Source organism: Blastomyces dermatitidis, assembly GCF_000003525.1.
Source record: "Blastomyces dermatitidis ER-3 genomic scaffold supercont1.3, whole genome shotgun sequence".
In the NCBI taxonomy this organism is placed as follows: Eukaryota; Fungi; Ascomycota; class Eurotiomycetes; order Onygenales; family Ajellomycetaceae; genus Blastomyces; species Blastomyces dermatitidis.
Genome location: NW_025544776.1, coordinates 1763783 through 1789301, shown reverse-complemented (window position 1 = coordinate 1789301; position 25519 = coordinate 1763783). Strand labels below are relative to the sequence as shown.

The 25519-nt window shown below is 47.7% G+C and overlaps 9 protein-coding genes across 10 annotated transcripts; 5 read left to right on the top strand and 4 right to left on the bottom strand.

Annotated features, from left to right (window-relative positions):
- Positions 1-36: 36 nt before the first annotated feature.
- On the bottom strand, positions 37-3619 carry BDCG_16625 (actin-like protein 4; the record flags this gene model as incomplete). Its single annotated transcript, XM_045425832.1, has 6 exons — positions 37-369; positions 442-910; positions 1003-1463; positions 2082-2937; positions 3010-3508; positions 3577-3619. 6 exons carry the CDS (start codon positions 3617-3619, stop codon positions 37-39), a joined length of 2661 nt encoding a protein of 886 aa, XP_045280184.1.
- A 298-nt stretch (positions 3620-3917) lies between these two features.
- BDCG_02849 (uncharacterized protein) lies at positions 3918-6104 on the top strand. The gene is made up of 3 exons (XM_045418419.1): positions 3918-4452; positions 4568-4962; positions 5090-6104. Exons 1-3 carry the CDS (start codon positions 4034-4036, stop codon positions 5329-5331), a joined length of 1056 nt encoding a protein of 351 aa, XP_045275002.1. The 5' UTR covers positions 3918-4033; the 3' UTR covers positions 5332-6104.
- Positions 6105-6850: 746 nt separating this feature from the next.
- BDCG_16624 (uncharacterized protein) lies at positions 6851-7105 on the top strand (the record flags this gene model as incomplete). Its single annotated transcript, XM_045425831.1, has 1 exon — positions 6851-7105. The coding sequence occupies one exon, from the start codon at positions 6851-6853 to the stop codon at positions 7103-7105; it is 255 nt and encodes an 84-aa protein (XP_045280183.1).
- Positions 7106-7496: 391 nt separating this feature from the next.
- On the top strand, positions 7497-10033 carry BDCG_02848 (uncharacterized protein; the record flags this gene model as incomplete). The annotated part of the gene is made up of 4 exons (XM_045418418.1): positions 7497-7555; positions 7694-8058; positions 8115-9653; positions 9723-10033. 4 exons carry the CDS (start codon positions 7497-7499, stop codon positions 10031-10033), a joined length of 2274 nt encoding a protein of 757 aa, XP_045275001.1.
- A 534-nt stretch (positions 10034-10567) lies between these two features.
- On the bottom strand, positions 10568-15192 carry BDCG_16623 (uncharacterized protein). Its single transcript, XM_045425830.1, has 5 exons — positions 14955-15192; positions 14570-14866; positions 13286-13326; positions 13050-13213; positions 10568-12926 (listed from the first exon to the last, which is right to left on the bottom strand). Exons 1-5 carry the CDS (start codon positions 14996-14998, stop codon positions 11535-11537), a joined length of 1938 nt encoding a protein of 645 aa, XP_045280182.1. The 5' UTR covers positions 14999-15192; the 3' UTR covers positions 10568-11534.
- A 106-nt stretch (positions 15193-15298) lies between these two features.
- BDCG_02845 lies at positions 15299-19429 on the top strand. 2 transcript variants are annotated; one of them, XM_045418416.1, is made up of 8 exons: positions 15299-15703; positions 15768-15783; positions 15909-15918; positions 15975-16094; positions 16163-16638; positions 16700-17592; positions 17650-17742; positions 17806-19429. In XM_045418416.1, the coding sequence occupies exons 1-8, from the start codon at positions 15677-15679 to the stop codon at positions 17959-17961; spliced, it is 1791 nt and encodes a 596-aa protein (XP_045280180.1). In that variant the 5' UTR covers positions 15299-15676; the 3' UTR covers positions 17962-19429. The 2 variants fall into 2 exon arrangements, with proteins under 2 accessions (XP_045280180.1, XP_045280181.1); XM_045418417.1 differs by having other exon boundaries at positions 15368-15703; positions 15768-15918; positions 17806-19200.
- On the bottom strand, positions 16374-19659 carry BDCG_02844 (16S rRNA (-N6/-N6)-dimethyltransferase). Its single transcript, XM_045418415.1, has 4 exons — positions 19182-19659; positions 18889-19110; positions 17219-18810; positions 16374-17084 (listed from the first exon to the last, which is right to left on the bottom strand). The coding sequence occupies exons 1-3, from the start codon at positions 19449-19451 to the stop codon at positions 18067-18069; spliced, it is 1236 nt and encodes a 411-aa protein (XP_045275000.1). The 5' UTR covers positions 19452-19659; the 3' UTR covers positions 16374-17084; positions 17219-18066.
- BDCG_02843 (pre-mRNA splicing factor prp1) lies at positions 19520-23269 on the top strand. Its single transcript, XM_045418414.1, has 3 exons — positions 19520-20037; positions 20187-22476; positions 22554-23269. Exons 1-3 carry the CDS (start codon positions 19646-19648, stop codon positions 22695-22697), a joined length of 2826 nt encoding a protein of 941 aa, XP_045274999.1. The 5' UTR covers positions 19520-19645; the 3' UTR covers positions 22698-23269.
- Positions 22920-25513, bottom strand: BDCG_02842 (transcriptional coactivator HFI1/ADA1). Its single transcript, XM_045418413.1, has 4 exons — positions 24995-25513; positions 24615-24889; positions 24411-24516; positions 22920-24342 (listed from the first exon to the last, which is right to left on the bottom strand). Exons 1-4 carry the CDS (start codon positions 25212-25214, stop codon positions 23681-23683), a joined length of 1263 nt encoding a protein of 420 aa, XP_045274998.1. The 5' UTR covers positions 25215-25513; the 3' UTR covers positions 22920-23680.
- Between the last annotated feature and the right edge of the window lie 6 nt (positions 25514-25519).

The following is a 25519-nucleotide window of genomic DNA, read 5'->3' as shown; positions in this document are numbered from 1 at the left end:
GCACATGCCGTACCTATATACAGTGACCTTCCTCAATCAGTTAGGAAGGTCATACTCCGCCTCTGCTAGCGCGGCTAATGCGTCAGCGTCCTCTTCTTCGTCTTCCGACAATAGTGATGAGCTATGTGTACCGTTCCCACTCGCTTCTGTAGCTTTCGTTACGACTTTTTGCGTCTTGACGGTAGTAGATACGGCGGTAGAGTTGATTTCAACTGTAGTTTCTATTGCTGCTGATGTAGTTGTCGTAGTAGGTTTTGATGCTGGCGGTGATGATGGTTTCTCCTCAACGAGAGACCAGTCAATAACCCCGTCTTTGCCATAGCGTTCGAGGAGCCATTCATTGGTCTTCTTGAAGTGGCCGCATTTAAGCTATAAACAAGACAAATTCAGAGTCCCATTAGCTATGTTCTGAACAGGGAATTGTTCGTAGTAGAAACTTACAAATCCGCCATGAGCACTCAACGGACTGGGGTGCACAGACTGCAGCACACAATGTCTCTTCTCTTTGTCCCGAAGAATATGTGCTACCCGCTTCCCTGCCGGTTTCCCCCAGGCTAAGAACACAACGCCACGCGTCCGCGTCTTCGCCACGACATCGATGACCTTCTGCGTAAACCTCTCCCAACCCTGGTTTGCGTGACTATTGGCATTATGTGCGCGGACGGTTAGGCATGTGTTTAACATGAGGACACCGCGGTTCGCCCAGGGGACAAGGTGGCCTCCGTTGTTGGGCGGCTTGGTGAAGGAGGGGTAGTCGTTCTTCAGGGCTATGTAGATGTTTTTCAAGGAGGGGGGCGCGGGCATAGGAGGCCGGACGGAGAAGCAGAGGCCGTGCGCTTGGTTGTGGTTGTGATATGGGTCCTGGCCGAGGATGACAGCTCGGACTGTGTGGAGGGGAGTGTACCGGGACCTAATAGGGCAAGGGCACGAACGGGTTAGGCTCCGAAATTTCTTCAAGTGAAAAGGATTGTGATATTAGTTTTCTTTCTCTTTTGTATTTACCATGAATACACCTCTTCAAGGGGTGGGAATATCTTCGCTCCCCCTGCAATCTCCCGTTTCAAGAACCTTTTCAGATTCAGGAATTCGGTAGTGACCACCTCCTCTTTCAAATGTGCCAGCCAGCTCTCATCCAATGTGTCGATTTCCAGTTTGAGCAGCTCCTTTTGCTCAGCTGTTAGGCCAGCAACCCATTTCTCCTTGTTAAAATTTACTGTTGGGACAGGAGCGAAGGATAACTTCGTTGTCCCTAGCGCAGAGGAATTCTTGACTTTTGGAGCACCAAAGAACGACGTGATGCTCCCATTCGGTTTGGGTTTCTTTGAATCCGCACCAGCACCCGTTCCGGCGCTGTCTCCGAAGTGGTTGGCGTCCCGTTTACGAGAAGCAGTAGACATGGCAGCGAAACCAACAGGTGTTGTTGACCGCAAAAAATTAGAATGACAGGTATAACGAATGGAGCTCTTGAGGGTGGGAGTCAGGAAGCTTCGAAGCATGCAGATATGGACAACTATTTTCCCTTTTATGTCCTCTTCAGAAAAGGAGGCCCGGCGCAAATCCCTTTTGTTCCGCTCAGGGCAAGGAGGCCCGGTGGCTGAAGGACTATTAGTTAGGCAAAGCGAAGGCGGTTGGACAAACGCGTGGGTGAAGTCGTGTCGGGAGCTTAGTAAGGCGCCACGGTCATGTGAGTTCGCGTTGCACTTTAGGGGCAGGAGAAATAGGGGATAGATGCAGAGCTGGATGATGCTGTACTCTGTACTCCGTACGGAGTATAGATGTAAATTATTACTGCAGACCATATTAGCGGGGAAAGAGTTGATGTCTAACAACAATTGATTCCTTTTTAATCCTGTAAAATCCGTTTTCGTTCCAAATATAACTACACTACTTTGAATCTCCGCAAAATATAGATGGCAACAGCAATTGAAATATTTTTAATAAGAGGCCAACCGCAAACAAACCAGTACAAATGAGAGCGAGCCGGGCCACCTGGATATAACACCGAAAACTCATTACAAGACAATGAAAGGAAAAACGAGAGGGAAAATAGGGCAATCTCATTATTTGCATCTCTTTTCCACGATATTCGGCCCATGCTCATCAAACTCCTTCTTAGATATCCACATCTGGTGAAATGTCCCCAGACTTGCAACAATACTTCCCCCAATCCACGACCCAAATTTCCGCTCTGCCGTATTGCCAGGCGCAGTTATGCGCACCCGGGGACTTGGGAACATGTTCATAAGCTCAAAATTCAGTCGATCGTTAAATCCGTATAGCAGACTCGTCGCTCCGGTCACCACTACGTTCGCAAGCAAGTGCGGCCGGATATCGACATCGACTTGGTTCAGAGAGTTGCGGATTAGCTCCGGTATTGTTTGCGCAGCGGTCGGGGCGGGGAACTCTGATTCTGGATCGGGAATTGCAGCTTGGGCGTCAAATAGCGATTCTACCACGCGGTATCGCTCGGCGCCGAATACTTGATTATAGCCATCTGGAAATTCGAAGGGTCGGCCTGGGTTGCCCCTCGCAATCTCCTCATTGGAGACGCCATTGGGTCCCGTGCTGGATAGCGAATGCGGACCTGGCCAGACTTGCACCACGCACTCTTTGAACTCAGATATGGTTCGGTCCTCCAGGAGCCGACGGAAGGAGGGGTCAGGAGCACGGTCGGCGGGAATAGTTTTATAAGTTGCTTGCGCCGGCTGGCCAGCGTCAATAGCCGTCTTGGAAGACACGAGGTAGTGTGGCGTGATAGTTATAGGTTGTGGTGTGTTCGTTTTGAAAAGTGCACGGATTTGCGAATTGATGAACTCGCCGCCTAGAGGGGAGTGCTGGACGCCTCGTTTTAGAACTAGCCCGTCGTGGACAGGGGTTATGGAGACGCCTGATGCGCCAACATCCACGACCAAAGCTGATGCTTTGCCTGCGGCGAATCTAGAGGACATACAGTTTAGTGTCGTTCACCTTGGGTAGGGGAGGGGTAGAGGGAGAGGGGGGAGAACGCACGCAGCCAATGGTCCATTCCGAGCTAGATAGAATGCCGGACTCCCCCATTTCTCCATTGCTATTTCAATAGTCTTTTCCCGCGCCTTGACAGGATTCCAACCGCACTCCGTCATAAGCAGCGGGCTATCGGTCAACGGTTTCTCTTCCGCCTCCACCACATCCATCTCCGCTGGCAGGTCGGCATTGGCAGTATCATTTAATCCGTTATATAGTGGGTTCCCGGACTTGGTTCCCGTTAATCGCGATGTGAATGAATATTCCCATACTTTCTCTGCCATGTCCCAATCCTCCACTATCCCCTCCTTCCCCATCGGATTGCGGATGGCGAGCCCCGGCCGTGGCGTAACGTAGATGCTGTCGCCATAGATGTATTTGTCCTGGGCATCGGTAGAATACTTGCCGTAACAGGTTGGGATGACAGATTTTGGCGTGTCTTCACCCGCGAAGCCTGCGCGTACTGTTGAATAGCCAGGGTCGAGGATAATCGCGGACACTTCGTCTGCGGGATTGGAGTTAGTATGTGGGATACGCGCGCTGTTGGGAGTCGCAGAGATGTCAAAAACATACCACCACCGTATTCAGCGGTTGCTGGAGGTGCTAGAGAGCTCATTTTTACCCTCTTCTTGTCTTCTTGTACGGTGTTTGAATTATGGGCGGCCTTTGAAAATCTCCAATGGAGGGCGGAAGTGGGCAAGAGTATAGTGCAGAGCTAGCACTCTCACCATAGAAAAGCCTTGAACGGCAGTCGCATGCAAATGGGCAATTGAAAAATGGGGTTGAATATGTGATGAGTAATTTGACGGGGTCGTTGCGTTGCTTTAATAGTTGCAAGAAGTGGTGAAGCGGTTGGGCAGCCGCGGGGAGCAGACGAGGTCTGTTCTCTTGATGATCGCCAACCGCCTAAACATCGAAGCTTGATCTCGCCTCTGTGAAACTTCAACAGCAACCAACTCCAACCCCAACAATACACACAAGCCCCATTTAATAAAAGTCCCAACAACAATTCTTGCGGAAATTAACAGTTATGTCGACCATGGAGACTGAAGAGCCGCTATTTAGGCCAGTCAAGAGAAGAAAGTTCCTACGAAAACGCCCGGAAACTTCTCCAGATGAATCGCAGCCACCGCAACCCTCTCCAGACCCCGAAGCCGCTACTTGCAGATCCCCGGCAGGACAAGATGGAGAAGCCTCAGAAGCACATATGAACGAACCTGAAGAAATAGGCACTGGTATTACAGACATATTCCGCCTTCGAAAGGCGCTGAAGACCCGAAGGGGTGGCGTCGAGTTTACTGCTTCGCCAAAGCCAGCTATTGATCAGCATGGCGAGTCTCAACTAGAGGTCGACTCTACGGCCCAGGATCCTGAAGATATGGTAATACGAGGCATTTCAGATCGCTTTGTTGCTCATACAGGACAGAGAGTGGATGTGGATAAACATATGTACGTTTTCCCCGATATCTCATATTTCTTTCCTCTTCTTCATATGTATGTTTCATATATGTGAAGGACACTATTCTCGCTTTGGATGAACAGAGTGAACGACTAACGTGATAAGGATGGCGTACATAGAGTCAGAGATGGCTAAACGTCATCAACAACACAAGAACAATAATGCTGCAGATAATAATGACCAACAAGTGTCAGAGGCCACTGTACAGAGCCTTAACTCGGACCTCGTGCTCCCCCAGCGCCAGCCAGCATCGCTAGGCAAGCTGCATGAAATCGACCTGGGACCGGACGCAAAGCTCCGTAACATCGAGCGGACTGAAGCAGCTACTAGAAGGCTCGCCGGCGATCAGGTGCCGGATGAGAACGAGGATAAGGACGCCACTTCGAAGAAAGCACGGCCAGGCGCGAAGGATGGCAAAAACTGGCGTGGCCGGAAGAGACGCAACAGTGAGGATATTAGACGAGATAAACTTGTTGAGGAGGTTCTTCGCGAGAGTAAACGTGAGTTGTTTCTTCTTCTTCATCCTCCTCCATATCCATTACATGCCTACATCTGTATTTTCTTTTTTTCTTTTTTGATTGAAAATTTGAAAAATTGAATAAACTAATATGTATCGATACTTCACAGTCGACGTCTACGATGAGCCTGAAGTTGTTAGCCAGCAGAATGACGACCAGGCAGCGGACGATCGCATCGCAGAGCAGTTTCGCCGTGACTTTTTGGACGCCATCCACTCCCGACGCCGCGGAGCTCGGACAAGGACTTCGAAGACTACCAAAACGGATGTTCCGCGCGGCCCCAAACTTGGAGGAAGCCGGAGTGCCCGCGCGGCGATGCGGGAGAAAGCTGCAGCTGCCGCTCAAAAGTGATGATAATGACGAGTATATACTATGATCGGGGGAAAATACTAAGATGGGACTCCCGTATGGATATATGCCCACCTTTTAAAGATTCTATTCTTCTTGCGTGCTGTTATTTGTAGTTTCTTTCTCATTACTTTTTTTGCGTTTTGGAAAGATGGATCGCGCGTCGTTCTCAACCGGATCAAATACCTGTATATGTATATTTATCATTATTGTTACGACGATTCTGTTTTTTATATATTTCATCCTTCCCGTTCATTCAAGGCCCAGACCTGACCTGGGACCATATCAATTTTCAATTGGCCAATGCAAGCAACCCATTCTTTTTCCACGCTGTCTTGCACGCTTTAAGCAAAACAAAGGCAGCGGCGTTAACCGGTGCGTATAGTGGACAGAATTAGTGGGGCCAGGTTATTTGAAGAGAAATTGCCACGGCGGCCGGTGGGTGTAGGTATCTTGCCGACCCGGCCGTCGAACATGTCCGCGGGCCTGGTATGTCCTGTACATACATCCATCATGGTTGCAGACAGGCTTTGGAGATGTGTATTGTGTAGTTGGATAATCACTCTTCTATCCTCGTGTATTAAATATTTAGCAATCCTATGTTGACGATGGGTTACTGTTGAAGCGCAATTCCCCTCTCAAAGAAAGTGTTTTACAGATAGGAGAAAAGGGGGGTGGAGTTCAAAATTTATTTCAGGGACGGGAAGTTGGGCCAGGGTAATATCAAAATAATAATGGTGGTTATACAGCGTAAGAAATAATGCCTGAGAAACGTAAACAGTATATACACTGATGCATGAACTGGTGCTGAACCCAAGGTTGCCCATCCCTTGTTTGGATCCGTTGTTACTCCGTACAACACCTGCAACCTGCAACCTTCAGCAGAACTGTTCAACATCTCTATATATAGACACGGATGACGGAGAAGTAGCCTGTGGGGGACCAAACACGTATGCGCAATGGGGGGCGATAGCCAACTTTCCGTGAGTTGATCCATTATTCGTAAGAGTGGAGATGCTCAGCAGTGAACAGACAGAAGACAGACCACTTCGGGCGTAACTTACATACGCAGCACAAAATATTTTGCGTGCAGCAACAGCCAAACAACGCTGTGATCGATGTGATCGTTCAAGCAGTGACAAGCAGTGCACAAGCACCGATTCCAGAACCTCAGACAGGGGTCGATCTCGACAGCGGTGGACCCTGAGCATTGTTCCTGATTTGCCAGCGATGAAACACCATGCTCCGTAGCCTCAATAGCACGCCAATAGGGAGCCACCCTAAATAATTGTTTTTGCCATTGGACGTGCATTCGATATTCCTGCGGACAGCATTATTATATTGATTGTATTCTCAGAAAGAATAGCCGGGAAGGGGATATCTTGCCTCTCATACACCCTAAGTTCGCTCATAGGGATCATGCATAGGTTTAACACAACAATGAAACCAGCTCTCTGAAGGCCAAAACAACGCACGCGGCCACATTGCTGCAATTCTAAACGCAGCGAACCCCAGTCTCATCATGTCTCAAGGACAAACGTCCAGCACAAAGCTGTGGATCCTGTGGCTGAAACTAGAAATAGGCTACCCAGCCGGGCGTTCCAATACAACACCTGCCACTGGTCCCGAGTCTGCTAAACTGGCTAGTGAGGTCTCCGAGGGCCGAGTCGTGAGACCAAAGCGGAAAACAAAAAAGAGAAGGAGAGAGAGCAGAATTGGGATTTCGTGGAGTGGATTCTGCAACGGCAGGGGAATGGAGCTCACTTATCCAACCTGATACATGAGCAGCTCGCTTCTGGGGCAAAAAATCAAGGAGAATCCATATTCAGACAACGGGCATCGCACTTCTCCCAGGCCCTGATTCTCTGTTTACACGGTTTGCAAATTTTCTGCTGCTCCGGATAGGACACCAACGAATAGAAGGCCGTTAGGTTAGGTCAGATAGGAGACGTATCTTCCCTGGAGCTGGCGAATTGATGTTTGCTCTTGTTCCCTTTATGGAGACTGCCAGCGCCTAGATGTTTCCTTCCTTGATATCGACCTGCACTAATATTATTCTTCTTCTGGCTTTGCTTCTCTGAACTCTCGATTACATCTTCTCCATCGTTATCACAATCCCATCTTTTTTCTTAAGTTTTGTTTTTTTTGTTTTTTTGTTTTTTTTTTTTATGCTATACAAACTGCCGACTTTATGTACACCTCCGTTCATTTTGTTGCTTTTTCAAAGGTAAGCCTTATATAATTTTGTCTACTCGATCAAGGTTCAGAAATCTACGCCAGACACTCCCGTCTGCACGGCCTTGGAGTGTATATTTTCTTGAAGAAGGTATTCGTACCTTCTTTGTCTTGTCTAACCTTTCATCAGTGACAATCGCCTGGGAGAAACTCGAACCATCCTGTTCCCGATCGATTCGGAAAATATGTCGACCCGACCTTGGTCAATAACAGCTCTTCTTTTGGCCTGGGGCCTGTTTTTAGATCACGTTCACGGAGTAGACATCCTCAAAAACAATGGCTTCACCACTTGCCTTGACAGTTCCGATATCAAGGTCGAAAAAATGAGCCTGGAGTTTGACCGCTCTACCAATACAATCACCTTCGACGTTGCAGGGAGTAGCACAAAGATCCAAAAGGTAACAGCAGAGTTGGTCGTTGAGGCCTATGGCCAAAAGATCACCAAAAGTTTCAATCCCTGTGATGCGGGAACGAAAGTCGATCAACTATGCCCTGGTACGTACTTAGATTACTTATTGGCCTTTTCTCATCTTGCTCATGTCTATTTACAGTTCCCGCGGGGCGTTTTGCGGCCAGAGGAAATCAAAAGGTACCCTCCGAATTCGTAGAGAAAATCCCCTCTATTGCATTCGCCATTCCCGACCTCCAGGCTCAGGCAACAATGTTACTGAAATCGAATGACGGGGGCGGCACTCTTGCCTGTATCAGCTCGACGGTAGACAATGGCAAATCATTAGAAGCACCTGCTATATCATACGCTGCTGCTGGAATCGCAGGGGCTGCTCTAGCATTGTCGGGCGCAGTAGCTTTGGCGTCCAGTGGAGGCCCCGGTACGGCTACATCGAGCCCGACCTTCGGTGAAGTCTTTGGGTGGTTTCATTCTATGGCAACCAACGGCATGCTTAGCGTCAATTACCCGCCGATATACCGCAGCTTCACCAAAAATTTTGCATTCAGCACCGGGCTGATTCCTTGGAAACAGATGCAGATGTCGATTGACGATTTCAGAAATAAGACTGGGGGCAATTTGACACATAACAATTTCCTTTTCCTTCAAAATGCTACCCTTATATATGACAACGGATCTGGTTCCTCGAGCAATGTAAAACGTTCATTAAGCTCCCTTTTCAGTTCATCCGGTCTTGCGGTTCGGGATATTTCAACGACGATCAACGAAACAACCACTGGAGGCGGCCCTGAAGAGGAGGGCGGAATAAATCATGTTGTCAAGGGAATCCAGGCATACGTCGAAATGCTCTCAGTTCCCGAATCTAACACGTTCATGACGGTGCTGTTGATATTTGCAATCATAGTTGCGGCCATTGCGGTTGGCATATTGCTGTTTAAAGTTATTCTCGAGGTCTGGGCAATGTTCTCATATTTTCCACGGAAATTAACGAACTTCCGGAAGGATTACTGGGGCATACTGGCGAGGACAATCACCAATCTGATTCTCGTATTATACGGCATCTTCACTCTCTATTGCGTTTTCCAATTCACCAGAGGCGATTCATGGGCCGCCAAAGCTCTTGCAGGCGTCACACTCGCTATTTTCACGGGAATCCTAGGATTTTTCACTTTCAAAATTTGGAGAGTGGCAAGAAAATATAAGGGGGAAGGTTCCGCGGCTGCACTATATGAAGACCAGGAAACATGGCGAAAATACAGTCTTTTCTATGACAACTACAAAAAGGGATATTGGTGGATTTTCGTTCCTACCATTATCTACATGCTCGCGAGGGGCTGCATCATTGCTGGAGGCGACGGTCACGGACTCGTTCAGACCGCCGGCCAACTTGTTGTCGAGGCAATCATGTTCATTCTCCTTCTCTGGTCGAGACCCTACGAAGCAAAGTCTGGGCAATGGATTAACATATCGATTCAAGTCGTCCGGGTGTTGTCAGTTGTATGCATTCTAGTCTTTGTCCAGGAGCTGGGCATGTCAACGACAACGCAAACTGTTACTGGTGTCGTTCTGATTGCAGTGCAATCGGCACTGACCGGCATCCTCGCCATTTTGATCGCTGTCAACGCCCTGATACTTTTGTTCAAGAAGAACCCGCATGCTGCGAGGAGGCGGAAAGACCCTGGTAAGTTGCTGTAACTATGGCACAAATATCTTCCGATGAAGCGGGCCATTGCTAACGAAACAAATTCAGAAACTATGGATCGCGACTTAGATACTCTCACGCCGCTGGATGCGCGCAACTCCCTTCTAGAAGACTCAAACATGCCTCCACGCTACTCAAATCGGAGAAGCTCAATGGGCTATTTCAACCACACCTCGCCCTACGATCCCTACATGAAGGCATCCTACAGCGAGAAATCACGCCACATGCCTACAAACAGCACCGATCATTTACTCTCAACCAATGCCGACAACATAAACCATGTGAATATGAGGGAGATGAGCCGGACCCCATCACCCGAACGGCAACCTACGTTGCCGGTGATTGGACGGGCGTACTAATTCAACATGTCTCTACACTAGACGTACCACAAATGCATCTTCAGTAGTGGACCACACATACTGCCACACATACACACATCGGCTTACTTCTTCTCCTTTTCCACCTTGTTTAATGTCTATACTTCACTGCATATTCTCCGGCTTTTAATTTCCTTCGTGTTTTCGGCACTGGTCATACTACCCATCAGCGTTTTCCTCATCCATCATCTCTTTCTCTCTGTCTCCCCCCCCCTCTCTTTTCCAATCATATAGAATATTTTAACACAACGTGCTACAATATAACCCGTTCTCTCCTTAACTATCAAGAATTCCAATCCATCTATTTTACTGTGAAATAAAAATATTTCTCTGTTGATTTTGCCTTGATATATCCGTCACAACCACATACGCCAACGAGGGCGTTGTCACTTTTTACTTTGTCGTTTCCGCAAAAAGGTCTCTTTTCTTTTCCGTTGAAAATAAACGAATAAAAATAATAAAGATAAAAATAAAAATACAGAAAGAAAGAAAGAAAGAAATTAGATTCTTCATAGTCTTTTCTCTAGCTTCCGCCAACGCCTCATATTTGATATATCTGTCGTGTGGCCTCAGGGGAGAAAAAAACCTGTCAAGCTGTTCTGCCACTGTACTTCACACATGCACCCAGCAATTTGATATGTATCAATAAGAACACAAAATACTTCTCGCTTCTACATATCCATAGTAAGTGAGCATATCTACCCTGGCGAAAGACTACAATTGGACTTGGGAAAATGGTTGCTTCGCTTTTTTTCTTTTTTTTCCCTCTTTGTGCCCTTATTTTGTTTTAAATTGTTATATTACAATACACCTCAAGAAGGAGAGAATTAAGACAGACTCAAATCACTTCGGAGAAGAATAAGCGAGGAAATTATTTCAAAAGCCAAATGACGATTAGGACGATTAGAGTCGGATAATCAAATGAACAACACGTGATAAAAATTGGAACAAAATTTGTTATTTACGTGGAGCATTGGAAATGGGTTTTGTAGCGGTAGCGCGATCAAAACGAAAAGAAGAGGAACATGAACTCTGGGTTGACGACAACTTATGAAGGGGCGAAAAAGGTACAAAAAAGGAAGAAATGTTTTGACGCCGTCCGTAAAACAAGAAGCAAGGAAAGGTAGAGTAAACAGAGATAAGAAAGCAAAACGAGGTCGTGTCGAGATTATTAAGAGGACGGAAAAGCACGCGTTTTGAAGAGTTGTATTGATTTGGCCGTGTTTTCGAAGTATGAGGGCCACCAAGCGCACCTATAGAATGATCACCAAGTAGAGAGGAGAGCTCGTTTTGTGGATGAAAGGGAACTCTCGTTGAGTCTTAAAGGCGTAATCGACACGTTGATAGACGAATCCGGTGTAATTATTTTAACAATAAAAATAAACCCGACTCGTTCGTTTGGAAAAAAGTCACCCATATCTATCAGCGTATATCCCTTTGATTTTTTAAGCCAACTAATCCAGTTCTCAGTATCCTATTCGTTTCAAGTGCGAGCATAAGGATGGAATCCCCGATGAGCACCCCGGCCTCCGCCACGGTAGTTCGCCCCTGGTTTCCCCGCGTTTCGCGGCCCGGTAGGTGCATTCGCTGGCGGCGCGCTTTGTGGCTGTGGTGTTATGCTTTTGTTGCTACCAGGAGATGGCCGAGCACCACCATGCTGTGGTGGCATACCGTGGCTTGGTGACATTCCACGGCCCATACCTCCTCCACCTCCCCGGCCCATGCTACCGCCGCTCTGTGGACCAGTTGGGATATTTGGCTGCGGGACGTCATCGTACATTCCTTCCCAGGAAGTAGGACCACCTTGTTGGTACGGAGCAAATCCTCGAGATGACTCGATGGCTCTGCGTGCTTGTTGCTGTTCGTACTTTTGCTGCTCAAAAGCAATTTGCTCCTGAGCATTGTACCCAGGGCCGCCTCTTGGGCCGGAAAAGCTGCCACCCGGGCCGCTCATACCCATATTGGGACCGCCGCCGCCCGCCATTCCACCCGGTGGCGGTCCTCCTACACTCCCACCAACGCCTGCGCCTCCCATATTTCCGCCCATACCAGGACCTGGACCGGGTCCAGCGGCCATGGCATTGTTCATCTGTCCTCCCATTCCGCCTGCTCCAAATCCAGATCCACCCGGACCCGGGCCCTGGCCCTGGTTCTGAATCTGTTGCATATGCTGCATCTGCTGCATCATGGCTGGATTCATCATGCCTTGCATCACTTGGGCACCGGGGACTTGAGATCCAGGACTCATCGCTCCCTGAGGTGCTCCTCCGCTCATACCACCCATCGCGCTCATCTGTTGTAACATCGCCGGATTCATACCCGCCATCCCCATTGCGCCTCCAGCAGGTTGGCCCTGAGCGGCGGCAGCAGCCATTTGTTGCTGCATTAGGGCGAAATACTGTTGCATACGCTGCCAGTATTGTGCCATCATTTGCGGGCTCATGCCACTTGTCAAGCCTCCTTGACTCTGGGTGTTTTGTTGTTGCGAATTCTCCTGACCAGCAGAGCGATCATTGTCCCTACCATAACGATCCTGTTGATCTCTCATGCCGCGGCGCGAACCCCTGCCTCGGTCGTCATCGTCCCGCATATTCCCGCGCGGCTGCGCCTTCTTGACCTCGATCGGTTTCCCGAGGATTTCTAGCGGGCCAGATAGGGTCGCTTCAACAGCTGCCTCGCTGTCAAAGGTTACGAACCCGAACCCTCGAGGCCGGCCGCTATCCTTATCGATCATGAGAGTGGCATCCACGACGCGACCAAACTGCATAAAAAACTGTTTAAAGTCTTGCTCTGTTGCTTCTTGGCTAACTCCACCGACAAATATTTTACTTGTCCTCTCCTGTTCATCTCTAGGAATGGCGCGTTTCGGGTCGATCTATTTGTTTTGCTTTGTGAGCTCATATGTTCTCATGTAGATATCAACAGCTAGCCGGCTATCGCAGTGTACGACACATCTGGTTGAAGTGGGAGCAGGACAATAGCCAAGGGCAGTCCTTACAATTTTACCATCCAGATAATGTTCTTTCACCATCACAGTGTTCACAGTCTTGGGATCTTTGAAAGTGAGGAAGCCGAATCCCCTTGAGCGTCCGGTGGCGCCGTCACGCATTACAGTGCATTCTTGAACTTCTCCGAACTGGGAAAAGTAGTCTTTGAGTGATTCTAGCATGTGGAACATCCGTAGTTAGATTGTTAAATATCCTGCTTCTTCCGGAATGGATTTTGGGTACATACGGTCAGTTGTCTCCCAGTTCAACCCCCCGATAAACATTTTGCTATATAGATAAACCTATTAGTCATAATGGCCCCAATAATAAACCAAAGTTGACAGAGATGCATGCTATAATAAAAATAACCAAAAATTAACTATGCACGCAAAAATGAAATATTTTAGTGCCGAAGTGTACGACCAATGCGTTGCTGAAACTCAGCATCAGAGCTGTGATATGATATCGAACATTGGAACTTCATGAACGCGGCTGCGATCGGTTAAGGGGGGTGGCGTGTTTAGTTTTCATTATCAATCGCTGATCCGACATGTCTCCTTCGCCGGAGTGTTGGTTGCAAGGGTTGAGCTAGCTGCGCACATTGGAAAAATTGACTGAGGAATGATTGCTCCTTTACAAACGGATCTTGGTTGACGGTTTGAATCTCTCAGGCACACGGCTCAATCAGGAGCATCGTCGGATATGCACGTATGCAGAGCTGAAGCCAGTTTTGGCCTGGAAAAGACGCAGTTGTAAAATTTTTTTGGGACGAGTGTACTTTCTTTCTTTTGTTTTCTGTCCGAAGATCCTCTCTGCCTTTCTAAAAGTCCGTAGCTAGGTAATGCTGTTCGATATCCCAGAATTCAAGACAGCTGAAGTGTCTATTTCCTGCTCTGTTCTATCAAGATATATCGACAAGAAGCTTTTAGTAGCAGCTGTACTATAGTCGCTTGAATAACTGGCTCGCTTGGCAAGAGCTTCGTCTAAGTCTCATCGACTCCAATTCCTTCTCACAACGTGGTGGGTGGTAATCCGAGACCCTTGTTCTGATCATTGTCTGGTTGCCGGGAACACTATGTAGGATCCCTCCTTCAAGATCTATCCATCCGCTTTCCCATACTTCCAAGTATCCACCATTCCTGTTCGAGTAGCTCAACCCCAGTAGCAAACCCAATCCCACACGCTTGCACAAAGCCTCCATCAATACCCGGTGTGATACCAAAGTTTCTCCTTGCACGGGGCAGCTTCAAATGTGGGCCAAGTATATGTATATAAATACGTGTGGATAGGGCCAGATCATGCTTCTTGTAGCGAATGTCCGAAATGCCAGTCGATGGCACTATAGAAATAAACCAGTGCGGCAGCGACGATCCAACCACAGCTCGGTATAAATACAATAGCCAAGACAAAATGATAATTCTCGTTTCCCCACGGTTTGCAGCATTGGTAACAGCCCGATGTTTCCGTACGTGAAAGTGGAGAAAAAGAACAATATAAAATATTCATCAGAATGCATGTAAGTACAACTTACCCATCTTCTTTAATACCGGTTCCATGACTCCCATGACTTCCTGACTCTACATGGCTTTGAATATGATCACTTTCCTGTGTCATCTGCGTCGGTTCATTAGCACCATTTCGTTGGTCGCCATTCATCAAATGCTGCTGCTCCGACTGAATTTCTATATGATGGCTTTGGTTATTGTCGCTAGTTGGTTGCTGTGCCGTGGACGTGTTCGTTTCAGTTTGCGGTGGCGGCTGGGGTTCTGGAAAACTTGGCGTAGCAGCTGGGGGAGCTGCGCGCTGCGCGCTGTCATCTGCATCGTAACTGTTTCAACGAGCTTTAGTACAGGCAATTTATAATTCCTGGGCAGTTGGGAAAGCTAGATGCTTTCCGTGAGGTGGAAGAAGCTTACAGATCAGCAAAGAGATCTTCCTCGAGATCTTCTGGTTCAGTCATGATGATGCTGTCGCGAAGTTTCAAGCGTCAAATATATTGAATAAGTTGGATAATCCTCGTATATAAAGTACCCAAGCTTCAGCTACAGTTAGCTTGGAGATGATAGCAGGCGAGGTGGACGCTGTGTTGATATTGAGAGAATTTAAACGGGCTCAAGAGCAAGGAGGAGGTGTGGTTGGAAGAGCCGCGGCTTGGCAGGCTAATCCTAATTTGGACATATGGTCTAAACTGAGGTGCTTCTGCGTACGGTATTGTCACGTCTGTTGCAACCAACCTTGCCACAAGGTGGAAGGTTCCAGCGCCTCACTAAGAGTCACCATACCACCCTAAATTGAAAGCTTTTCACATCTCAATTTGGCGGTAAGTTAAGGTCAATTTAATAATTTTAATACAAAGCTTCAAACTTATGCCAAGCACTGTCTTTGTCCTTGATATGGCTTATTGGGTTCCATTTGAAGCAATATGATGTGGTGGAGAACGTGACAATACGGTACTAGGGTTCTCACCGTATAAATTCCACCCAGCAGCCCTTCCGCCAGCTATGGCTCTGCTCTATTGACACCTTGACGGCATCGCTAGATATCGTCTACTATTATTCTTCCCCTCTCACTGGGGATTACGAGCATTATCTCCTCATTGCTCCGTAATTCTGCCTCTATATTCCAAGGGTATTCAGATATGGCGAACAAGAAGGCCCCGCAGCAGGTATGGCTCTCCATAAACATGGTGTCTTGGATCCCATGCTGATTCCAATTGATGCGCTGAGCAGGAGATGGTCCAGGTCGGTCCGTACTAAATGTCACCCTTTGGAAGGAATCATAATGCCCAACTGCAAAGATATCGTACTATCCGAAATATTAATCTTTCCTGACGGTTCTGCTAACATTCTGCCTTGTTGCTTGCTTGCTAGACCAAACCGAGTGGGTGTTTCTCCCCCAGATTTCGCTGATTCATTTGCTAACAAGCTTGAACGAAGACGGATAGCATCGCCTTTCTGGAAAACCCGATCATCGTCGCAGCAACAGCAAAAACTCCATGGAGTAATTGACCCAAATACAGTCATCGGAGCATCTTACTCCCATGCGGACATGGTGAGGTGAGTTCAAGGCTTTCCCCGCAACTGAGGTTCCTGATATTGATATCTGACTGCGGTTGCGCCCCTAGGACCACATCGCCTTACACGCGACAGCACGTATCACCAATGTCACCACGTACAAGTAGCAATAACCGGAGTAGTAGTTCTACCCACTTGACAGAACCAGGTGGAATCGCACCCCCAAATCGTCAACCGTATGCGAGCTTAATGGCACAACCCGGAGAAGATTGGAGCCATGATGACGATGGATACGAAGATGAGCTTTTCTATGATGATGATGAGGACGAGTTTGGGCTTCCCAGCGTTACGAGCATGCGAAAAAAAGGAGCGTCTCGATATAAACTCCAGACAGCAGGGGGTGATGCGCGAGGGGGTTCAAAGAGCCGTATAAATGGCTCATCAACGCTAAACCCCAATCTACCCTCAGCCAGACTACGCACGAATAGTTCTGATATTGCAGAGGAAAGGGGTATACTCAGTTACCCAACGGCAAAAAAGACGGATGGCAAGATTTTGCGTCCACAATACAAGGAACTATTGACTGGTAACTTTCAAATCCTTATTGGCGATGATGGTAAATAACAACTAACAAGTTCTGCGTTAAGATCCTGCAAATTCGCTCCACTTGATTAACCACTCTCCTCCTCCGCCTAACGGAACCCCTAAAGAGCTAGAGGTTCACTCAAGCCGTATAAGCAGAATCAACAAGTTCAAGCGCATTCTCCAATCAAGTACTGTATCTCTTCCAGAGCTTCGCGACCTCGCCTGGTCTGGCGTTCCCGATGAGGTTCGAGCGATGACTTGGCAGCTTCTGTTAGGATATTTGCCAACGAATAGTGAGCGTCGCGTAGTCGCCCTCGAGAGAAAGCGAAAAGAGTATCTTGATGGTGTTCGACAGGCTTTTGAGAGGGGAAACTCAACCGTGGATAAACCCAGCGGTGCGGTCTCCACATCTAATGGTGGGACTGGAAGAGGCTTGGATGAAGCTATCTGGCATCAAATCAGTATTGATATTCCTCGTACAAACCCTCATATCCCATTATATGGGTACGAGGCAACGCAAAGGTCACTTGAAAGGATCTTATACGTGTGGGCTATTCGGCATCCGGCGAGTGGATACGTACAGGGGATCAACGATCTAGTCACGCCATTCTGGCAGGTCTTTCTAGGGACATATATTACGGATCTTAATATAGAGGAGGGGATGGATCCCGGACAATTACCAAAAACTGTTCTTGATGCCGTTGAAGCCGATTCATTCTGGTGTCTAACGAAACTTCTCGATGGTATTCAAGACAACTATATATATGCTCAACCAGGTATACACAGGCAAGTTGGAGCACTTCGCGATCTCACGATGCGAATTGACTCCACGCTAGCAAAGCATCTCGAACAGGAGGGTGTTGAATTCATGCAGTTCAGCTTCCGCTGGATGAACTGTCTTTTGATGAGGGAGGTAAGCATCCAGAACACTATAAGGATGTGGGATACATATATGGTATATATAGCTCCTCTTTTCCCTTCAAAATCTTCGCACGGCTAACATCGAACCCAGGCCGAGGAACAAGGTTTCTCCCGATTTCATCTTTACGTGTGTGCAGCATTCCTTGTCAAGTGGTCAGACCAGCTCCTTAAAATGGACTTTCAGGTTCGTTTCCCCTTGGTACACCGGGAATGGGAAATTTAAAACCATCAGCTAAGCGTTTATCAGGAAATCATGATGTTCCTCCAAGCTCTTCCCACCAAAGATTGGACCGAGAAGGATATTGAGCTTTTGTTGAGTGAGGCGTTCATATGGCAGAGCTTGTTTCAAGATTCGAGTGCCCATCTCCGAACCAGCACTGGAACGCCCTCAGGCCCGGGTTGACCGGTTCGATCTGTACCAGCATTTGCCGCGGGCCATAAGTTGACATGGTGTTCATATACATCGATTTTTTGAGCCCTTGGGTTTGAGTTTCCTGTCTTCGAGAGATCAACTGAAGTGTATACCCTTCTGATTAAAGGCCCACAAGAGTTTGAGGAACTCGCCTTCATCACACATTCGTGCGCGTTTGTCTGCAAGACCCGTTTCGACCTCAAGAACCTGTCTGACTTTCTCCCGGACGAGTTCCCGTACTTTTCCTTTCTTTTTGCGGCCTGGATTCTCCTTCGATGGATTCGAATTAAGTTTTGGCTTGTCGTCCGCAAAGAACTCCGGTACATCTCCGTCATCGTCGACGTCCATAGCGCCATCTAGTTCTTCCTCCAGCTCTCCTTGCTCCTCCATTGTGTCCATCAGTTCATCCTGGAGTCCCTCTACAGGGCCATCTTCGACTGGAATGTTATTCTGGGCACACCATGTTCGGTAATTCGACTCCAGCATATCAAGGACACTAGTGGTACCAAGAAAGCTGGATCTCATCGTCTTGTTTTTCCGCACAAAGGCAACTCTCAAAAGGCCATCCCATTCATCATAACTGATTTGTGGGCGCGGGTTCTTGGGAACAATGCGGACCACGCTCGATTCTACGGCGGGAGGCGGCTTGAAGTTATTCTTCCCGACTTTCATGATGTGGTCGATTCTTGCCCACATTTGAGCATTCACAGACAAACGGCTGTAGAGCTTATCGCCAGGTTTGGCGAAAAGGCGCATTGCGAATTCTCGTTGGAACATGAGAATGCATACTCGTGGTGCCGGATCGATAGCGAGGAGTTTAAAGGTTAGGGGAGAAGATATCTATATATATAGTTACATTATTATTAATCTCTTCTGTTCAAAAGGCTTATAATATGTATCAACCAAGATAAACTTTACCTGGTAAGGAGTGTTGCTGATGCAGACATCAAAATACGGAAGATCCGTTTTGATCACGTCACCTAGTAGAACTTCAAGTCGCTTTTGTTCTGGCTTCCCTTGCACTCGCTTCGTGACTTCGGCAGCCATTCGCGGGTCCAACTCGACAGCAATGACCTTCTTCGCCTTTTCTAGTATTTTGACAGTCAAGTTACCTGTCCCAGGACCAATCTCAAGGACGGTCTTAAAAAAACACTTAGTAAACGACATTTGAAATGTACAAATATATATATATGGTGTCGGATAGCGTATACATCACTTTGTTTTAGATCCGCTTTGTCCACAATAGCCTGAGCAACACCTGGATTTTTTAGAATGTGCTGGCCAATGTCTGTATTCATGCGAAATACATTGTTTGCGGCCTTGGTTTTGGCAGCAGCTTGGGCATACGGGCTGGCCTGGGAAGCGTTATTGCGCTTTTTCGACGGGGCTTTCGGCATTTTTGCTCTGCTCAGCTGTCGGCCACAAATAGTCGGAGTAGTGGGAATAGTAATTCGTGGACGCACAATTCCACGCTTTCGCATCTTCGAGTCGAGTCGTGGGATGGATTGTAATTTTAGGTGTTTTTGACCCTATCCGGATTTATGTTGTTGCGGGCTCCGAGATAGCTTGGGCCTCCCTGACTCTTCATAGATGCAGATGCAGCAACAAACTCCATCGGGGCTCAGCTATCTCCTCTGCGTTCTAGCTTAGAGATAGTGCATTCTTTTCATACAATATGACAGGTCGGAAAGACTTTCTCAGTCAGCCTGCGCCGGAAAATTATGTGGCCGGTTTAGGACGAGGTGCCACCGGCTTCACCACTCGTTCGGACTTGGGTCCAGCCAGAGAGGGTCCCACCCCGGAACAGATACAGGAAGCCCTCACGAAGCGTGCACTTCTCCTTGGTGCAGCTCCTCCAACTGCATATGGCGCGTCAAATAGAGGCGAAAAGGGAAAGGGAGACAGGGCCGATAAGCAAATAGAAGAAGAAGAGGACGACCGATTTCAAGACCCCGAGAATGAGGTCGGCCTTTTTGCATACGGGCAGTACGACAGGGATGACGACGAGGCGGATCGGATATATCAAGAGGTAGATGAGAAGATGGATAGGAGGCGGAGATTAAGAAGGTTTGTCTCTCCGCCTTTTTTTTTTTTTTTTTTTTTTTTTGTACAAACATATCTCCCCACCCCTATCATTTTGAAAACTGTGGGTTTATCGTGTCTCCATGAAGCGTTTTGGATAGATTGCCGACATGAAAAACCTTTCTCTATCTTAGGGAAGCTCGAGAACAACAAGAGCGCGAAGAATACGAACGAAACAACCCGAAGATCCAGCAGCAATTTGCGGACCTCAAACGCTCCTTAGCTACAGTAACCGATGAAGATTGGGCAAATATCCCAGAGGTTGGTGACCTCACGGGAAAGAACCGAAGGGCCAAACAAAACTTGAGAAATCGATTCTACGCCGTCCCAGATAGTGTTATTGCCAGCGCAAGAGATTCTACTGAATTTAACACCACAATCGCGGAAGACGGCACGGAGACCGTAGTGCCGCGTGGGGAAACGGATGGCACAATTACAAACTTTGCAGATATTGGCGCCGCGAGAGATAAAGTCCTTCAGGTTAGACTTGATCAGGCTGCTCAAGGATCGACAGGTGACGCGGCAGCTGGAAGTGCAACTAACATCGATCCAAAGGGCTATTTGACCAGCTTAACCAAGTCTGAACTAAAGGCCGGGGAAGTGGAAATTGGGGACATTAAGCGAGTCCGGGTGTTGCTAGAATCAGTCACGAAAACAAACCCTAAGTATGCCCCAGGATGGATAGCTATCGCTCGTTTGGAAGAGATCGCAGGCCGGATAGTTGCTGCAAGGAGCTATATTGCTAAAGGATGCGAACTATGCCCAAAAAGCGAAGATGCGTGGCTGGAAAATATACGGCTCAATGACAATCATAATGCAAAGATTATTGCTGCCAACGCGATTAAAAATAACGACACCTCGACTAGACTCTGGATTGAGGCCATGAGGCTAGAATCAGACCCCCGGGCTAAAAAGAATGTTCTAAGACAAGCTATTCTCCACATTCCGCAATCTGTTGCCATTTGGAAGGAAGCGGTTAATCTTGAAGAGGACCCCGCAGATGCACGCCTTCTTCTCGCCAAAGCAACCGAAATGATTCCCCTTTCAGTAGAGCTATGGCTGGCCTTGGCTCGTCTTGAAACCCCAGAGAATGCGCAAAAGGTCCTAAACGCTGCGCGGAAGGCGGTCCCAACTAGCCACGAAGTATGGATTGCGGCTGCTCGACTCCAAGAACAAATGGGGACTGCTGGTAGGGTCAACGTGATGAAACGGGCTGTCCAAGAATTAGCGAGGGAATCTGCCATGTTAAAACGAGAAGAGTGGATCGCAGAAGCGGAAAAATGTGAGGAGGAAGGAGCAGTTCTTACTTGCGCTGCTATTATTCGGGAAACCCTGGGTTGGGGCTTGGATGAAGACGATGATCGAAAAGATATCTGGATGGAAGACGCTCGAGGAAGCATTGCTAGGGGCAAGTACGAAACCGCGAGAGCAATATATGCTTACGCGTTGCGAGTATTTGTCAATAAGAAAAATATCTGGCTTGCTGCAGCGGACTTGGAACGTAATCATGGTACCAAAGAAAGCCTATGGCAGCTATTGGACAAGGCCGTGGAAGCCTGCCCGCAAAGTGAGAGCTTGTGGATGCAGCTTGCGAAAGAAAAATGGCAAGCTGGAGAAATTGACAATGCTAGAAGGGTTCTTGGAAGGGCATTCAATCAAAATCCAGATAACGAAGACATTTGGCTTGCGGCCGTCAAGCTAGAAGCGGATGCGAATCAGACTGAACATGCAAGGGAACTCCTCTCGACGGCACGTCGCGAAGCCGGGACCGATCGTGTCTGGATCAAGAGTGTTGCATTTGAGCGCCAGTTAGGGAACAGGGAACAGGCTCTCGACCTTGTTAATCAAGGGCTTCAACTTTACCCTAAAGCGGATAAGTTGTGGATGATGAAAGGTCAAATATATGAGGAACAAAATAAATACCCTCAAGCCAGAGAAGCATATGGAACCGGAACCAGAGCGTGCCCTAAATCCGTACCCCTGTGGCTCCTTGCATCTCGCCTCGAAGAAAAAGCAGGAGTAGTCGTCAAGGCACGATCCATCCTTGATCGAGCGCGCCTCGCAGTGCCCAAGAATGCAGAGCTCTGGACTGAAACCGTACGTGTTGAACGGCGTGCAAACAACATAAACCAGGCCAAAGTGCTCATGGCGAAGGCCCTACAGGAAGTCCCTAATTCAGGTCTTCTATGGAGCGAGAGTATCTGGCACCTGGAACCGCGGACACACCGGAAGCCGCGAAGTCTAGAAGCTATCAAGAAGGTGGATAACGATCCCATCTTATTTGTGACAGTAGCGCGCATCTTTTGGGGTGAGCGAAGACTCGACAAAGCCATGACGTGGTTTGAGAAGGCGATTGTCTCAAATAGCGATTTGGGAGATGTGTGGGCGTGGTACTATAAGTTCTTATTGCAGCATGGTACTGATGTACGCAGATGGCTCCTTCATTCTACCTTTCCCAGCTTTTATGAGAGATAACTGATATATCATCTTCTACCCAACAGGAAAAGAGAGAAGACGTCATCAGCAAATGCATATCCAACGAGCCGAAGCATGGCGAGGTTTGGCAATTCATTGCGAAAGATCCAGCCAACGCGCATAAGTCAACAGAGGAAATTCTAAAACTCACGGCGGCGCGTTTGGAATAGAAGAAAGTTTGTTTTTGAATGTTGAATGCACATCCCGATTTCGTTTCACATTTCAAGCTGTATTGATACAGATTATTTTGTTTGTTATCCCTCAAATTTCCGGATTGATAGGCGGTTACGGTGTTCTTGGCTAGGAAACTCTTCGAACATGGGAATATGGCGAAATGACTTACAATCAAACTTTATATGTAACCTTTCCATTGGCAACAAAGTCCATTTATCTTAACAGCTACACTGAAGTTAACGGGTTCATATATTATGATAATGTTATGAGGATATCTGCTCTGTTCATTTATAAATACACCACCAGTAACGCATTCATCAGGAATTGCAACCCGTATGAACCTGGACAACAGAATACGTAACGATGATATCTGGATCTGATAGCACGGGCCCAACGATTGGCACAATGACAAGAACAATGGCTGTAAATATTCAGAGACAAACGGGTTGCCCTTTTCCAGCAGAGACACTATTAGCTGAAACCCACTCCTCCCAGAATAGTGAAGCATAATTCCCAAGTTAATCAATTTTTGTGAGAAAGTAGCCCACACAAGCGCGCGCCGGAAGTATAAGTATATAGATACAGGAAGGAAAAACAATAGGAAGAAGCAAAAAAAGAAGAAAATAGAAACCCTTAAATCACCCATGCACCGGGCCCCGCCACAAAGCATGAAAATCACGAGGTATCCCAAAGTAATGAATAATGAATCCCACCTCATTCAGGGTCCGTGGTCATTATGGTTTATATATAGGGGGTAATAGAAAACAAACAAAAAAACACAAGGCAAAGGGGTAAATAAACATAGTAAGCAATAAAAAGGGTGGCAGAGCAAGTAATAAAGGAAGACCAAAAAGAAAAAGGTCCCAAACGCCTTAGCCACCGACTCACTCACTCCAATGGTATATACATGACCAACATTCCTAGATACGAGGAATGAAATGAAAATGGACGTGAAAAGTAGTACAAATGGGCAGACGCCTCACGCTGCCATCGAAAGGCAATCATCAAGAAGGCTTCCTAGCTGGGCTTGATCCTTGGGAGTTGCGCCATCCCACTCCCAACCGGATTCGTCAATATCCATATCATCGGAGTACCCATCGACCCCGTTTAGGTGGTTGGCTTCGTTTAAGCTCTCCATGTAGTCTTGTCGTTCAGCTTCAAGCTCTTCCTCGACGTATCCGCCCAATATCTCATCGACGACCAGGGGCATATGTCCTAGCAGGCCGCCGCCAAGTTCCAGGGCCAATCTCAAGTCCGGCACACCAAGTGCTTGTCTTGTGTTTGCTTCCTTGGCCTCGACGGGGAGGAAGCCACTTGTCGTGTTCTTTACTAACTCTCCTCGGGTGAATGCCATTTCTTCGCGTTCAAGCTGCCGTCGGTACTTTCGCGTCATGGTTCCATTGATGGTCCCCGAGGGTCCATTCAGTCTTGTTCTCGCGAACACAGTAGACAGGAATTCCTTTACAAAATTTTCGGTTGCGATGGACATGAACACCGCGCATGGAAATGAAGCTCCATTGACCACCGACTCCTCGTAGCATATTGGGACCATGCGCGCATATATCGAATCTGCATCGGGAAATTCCCCGATTTCCGAGGCTAGGGGTTGAGCGTAACGTTTTCGAATTTCAAGTTCCCAGTCTAGAGTAAAAAAATTAGGTTTTTATATTCACAAACTCCGCCATAGCCATGTACTGATATACACCTACTTGTTTTGTTCAGCCCTCCAGCACTGGCAGGTACTTGATCGGGGAGCCGGATCTGTTTGGCCTGGTGATACTCCTCGAGTGGATTGGGTATAGAATGGGGGTCCGGCTATTTAAAAAAGCAAAAATATATATCCTGGTCAGAACACCACCGTCTTTATACCCACCAAAAAAGTGACACTTTTAGATAGACATAGACACACATACCTCAGGAAGCGCCTTTAATCTTCGTCTATCTTTTGGTGGCAATTGTTTAACCTCCGTTTTAAGTCTCTGCTCCGCCGCATCGCCGGATATAGGTTTTGATACTACCGTCGGTTTATCATGCGCAGAAACCCAGCCTGCAACGCCATGGTCCGGAAGGTCTCTCGTAAGGTTGCCAATAATTGCGCATACGAAGTTGTTATGTAGGTGCTCGATTTTAGGGTCAGAGGAGAGGAAATGGTCGACTCGCGATGCGAATTCATGCTGGTTCAGATGGCCTGTTACATCCCCGCACAAAACAAAAATAGGGAATTACAACGTTAGAAAAAAACTCTCGTCAATATTAGCTTAACAAGGAAATGGGAAGTTATAAATCAACGTACCTAGAAGAAAGAGAGCGATAGCCTCCTTGTACTCTGTCCAGTGAATGCCGATGGCCGCCTTTAACTCCGTATATATCGGCTCAAGGTCAAGTCGCGGAACAGAAATAAGAGCCTTGGATGTTTTCTGGGTCGTTACCGGAGGCAGAACAACAGGCTGCTTGGTCACCGGGATAGTAGACGATGAAGTTGCCCCAGTCAGCGCGGCCGGGTCGATCTGCATTGTGCTTCAAGGACAGAAGGGAACCAGCGGCGCGAGGGGCTGCGCGAAGCCAGAGGAAGATGTAGATTACGCCCTCATGCAAAAGGAATGGACGGCTTTATACCAGATGGCGATGGGAAAGGGGAAGAGAGGTCATTTAGAGATGGAATATAAGGGGAATGCTCGATACGCGATGGACGAGGTCGTTGGTTCCCCGCAGGGAGTGAGGTTGAGATGGAGCGGTGGTGATTAGAGAGTGCGTGGGTTTAAGTTTGGGGAGCCGGCGGATGGTTGAAACCAACAAGTTACGAAAGGCTCTGCATAAG

Excerpts from the sequence above, each read along its gene's own strand:
- BDCG_02849 (XM_045418419.1), top strand. The coding sequence starts at position 4,034 with ATGTCGACCATGGAGACTGAAGAGCCGCTATTTAGGCCAGTCAAGAGA. Across the intron at positions 4,453-4,567 it reads GTGGATGTGGATAAACATAT|GATGGCGTACATAGAGTCAG; the intron begins GTACGTTTTCCC and ends TAACGTGATAAG. Across the intron at positions 4,963-5,089 it reads GGTTCTTCGCGAGAGTAAAC|TCGACGTCTACGATGAGCCT; the intron begins GTGAGTTGTTTC and ends GATACTTCACAG.
- BDCG_16623 (XM_045425830.1), bottom strand. The coding sequence starts at position 14,998 with ATGACTGAACCAGAAGATCTCGAGGAAGATCTCTTTGCTGATCT. Across the intron at positions 13,214-13,285 it reads GAACTGGGAGACAACTGACC|AATCACTCAAAGACTACTTT; the intron begins GTATGTACCCAA and ends TCCACATGCTAG. Across the intron at positions 12,927-13,049 it reads ATTATCTGGATGGTAAAATT|ATCGACCCGAAACGCGCCAT; the intron begins GTAAGGACTGCC and ends CAAAACAAATAG.
- BDCG_02845 (XM_045418416.1), top strand. The coding sequence starts at position 15,677 with ATGGCGAACAAGAAGGCCCCGCAGCAG. Across the intron at positions 16,639-16,699 it reads ATACAAGGAACTATTGACTG|ATCCTGCAAATTCGCTCCAC; the intron begins GTAACTTTCAAA and ends TTCTGCGTTAAG. Across the intron at positions 17,743-17,805 it reads TCCTTAAAATGGACTTTCAG|GAAATCATGATGTTCCTCCA; the intron begins GTTCGTTTCCCC and ends AGCGTTTATCAG.
- BDCG_02844 (XM_045418415.1), bottom strand. The coding sequence starts at position 19,451 with ATGCGAAAGCGTGGAATTGTGCGTCCACGAATTACTATTCCCACTACT. Across the intron at positions 19,111-19,181 it reads CGGATCTAAAACAAAGTGAT|ACCGTCCTTGAGATTGGTCC; the intron begins GTATACGCTATC and ends TGTTTTTTTAAG. Across the intron at positions 18,811-18,888 it reads TCAGCAACACTCCTTACCAG|ATATCTTCTCCCCTAACCTT; the intron begins GTAAAGTTTATC and ends CTATATATATAG.
- BDCG_02843 (XM_045418414.1), top strand. The coding sequence starts at position 19,646 with ATGACAGGTCGGAAAGACTTTCTCAGTCAGCCTGCGCCGGAAAATTAT. Across the intron at positions 20,038-20,186 it reads AGGAGGCGGAGATTAAGAAG|GGAAGCTCGAGAACAACAAG; the intron begins GTTTGTCTCTCC and ends TCTCTATCTTAG. Across the intron at positions 22,477-22,553 it reads TATTGCAGCATGGTACTGAT|GAAAAGAGAGAAGACGTCAT; the intron begins GTACGCAGATGG and ends TCTACCCAACAG.
- BDCG_02842 (XM_045418413.1), bottom strand. The coding sequence starts at position 25,214 with ATGCAGATCGACCCGGCCGCGCTGACTGGGGCAACTTCATCGTCTACT. Across the intron at positions 24,890-24,994 it reads TATCGCTCTCTTTCTTCTAG|GCCATCTGAACCAGCATGAA; the intron begins GTACGTTGATTT and ends GGGATGTAACAG. Across the intron at positions 24,517-24,614 it reads GATTAAAGGCGCTTCCTGAG|CCGGACCCCCATTCTATACC; the intron begins GTATGTGTGTCT and ends TTTTTTAAATAG.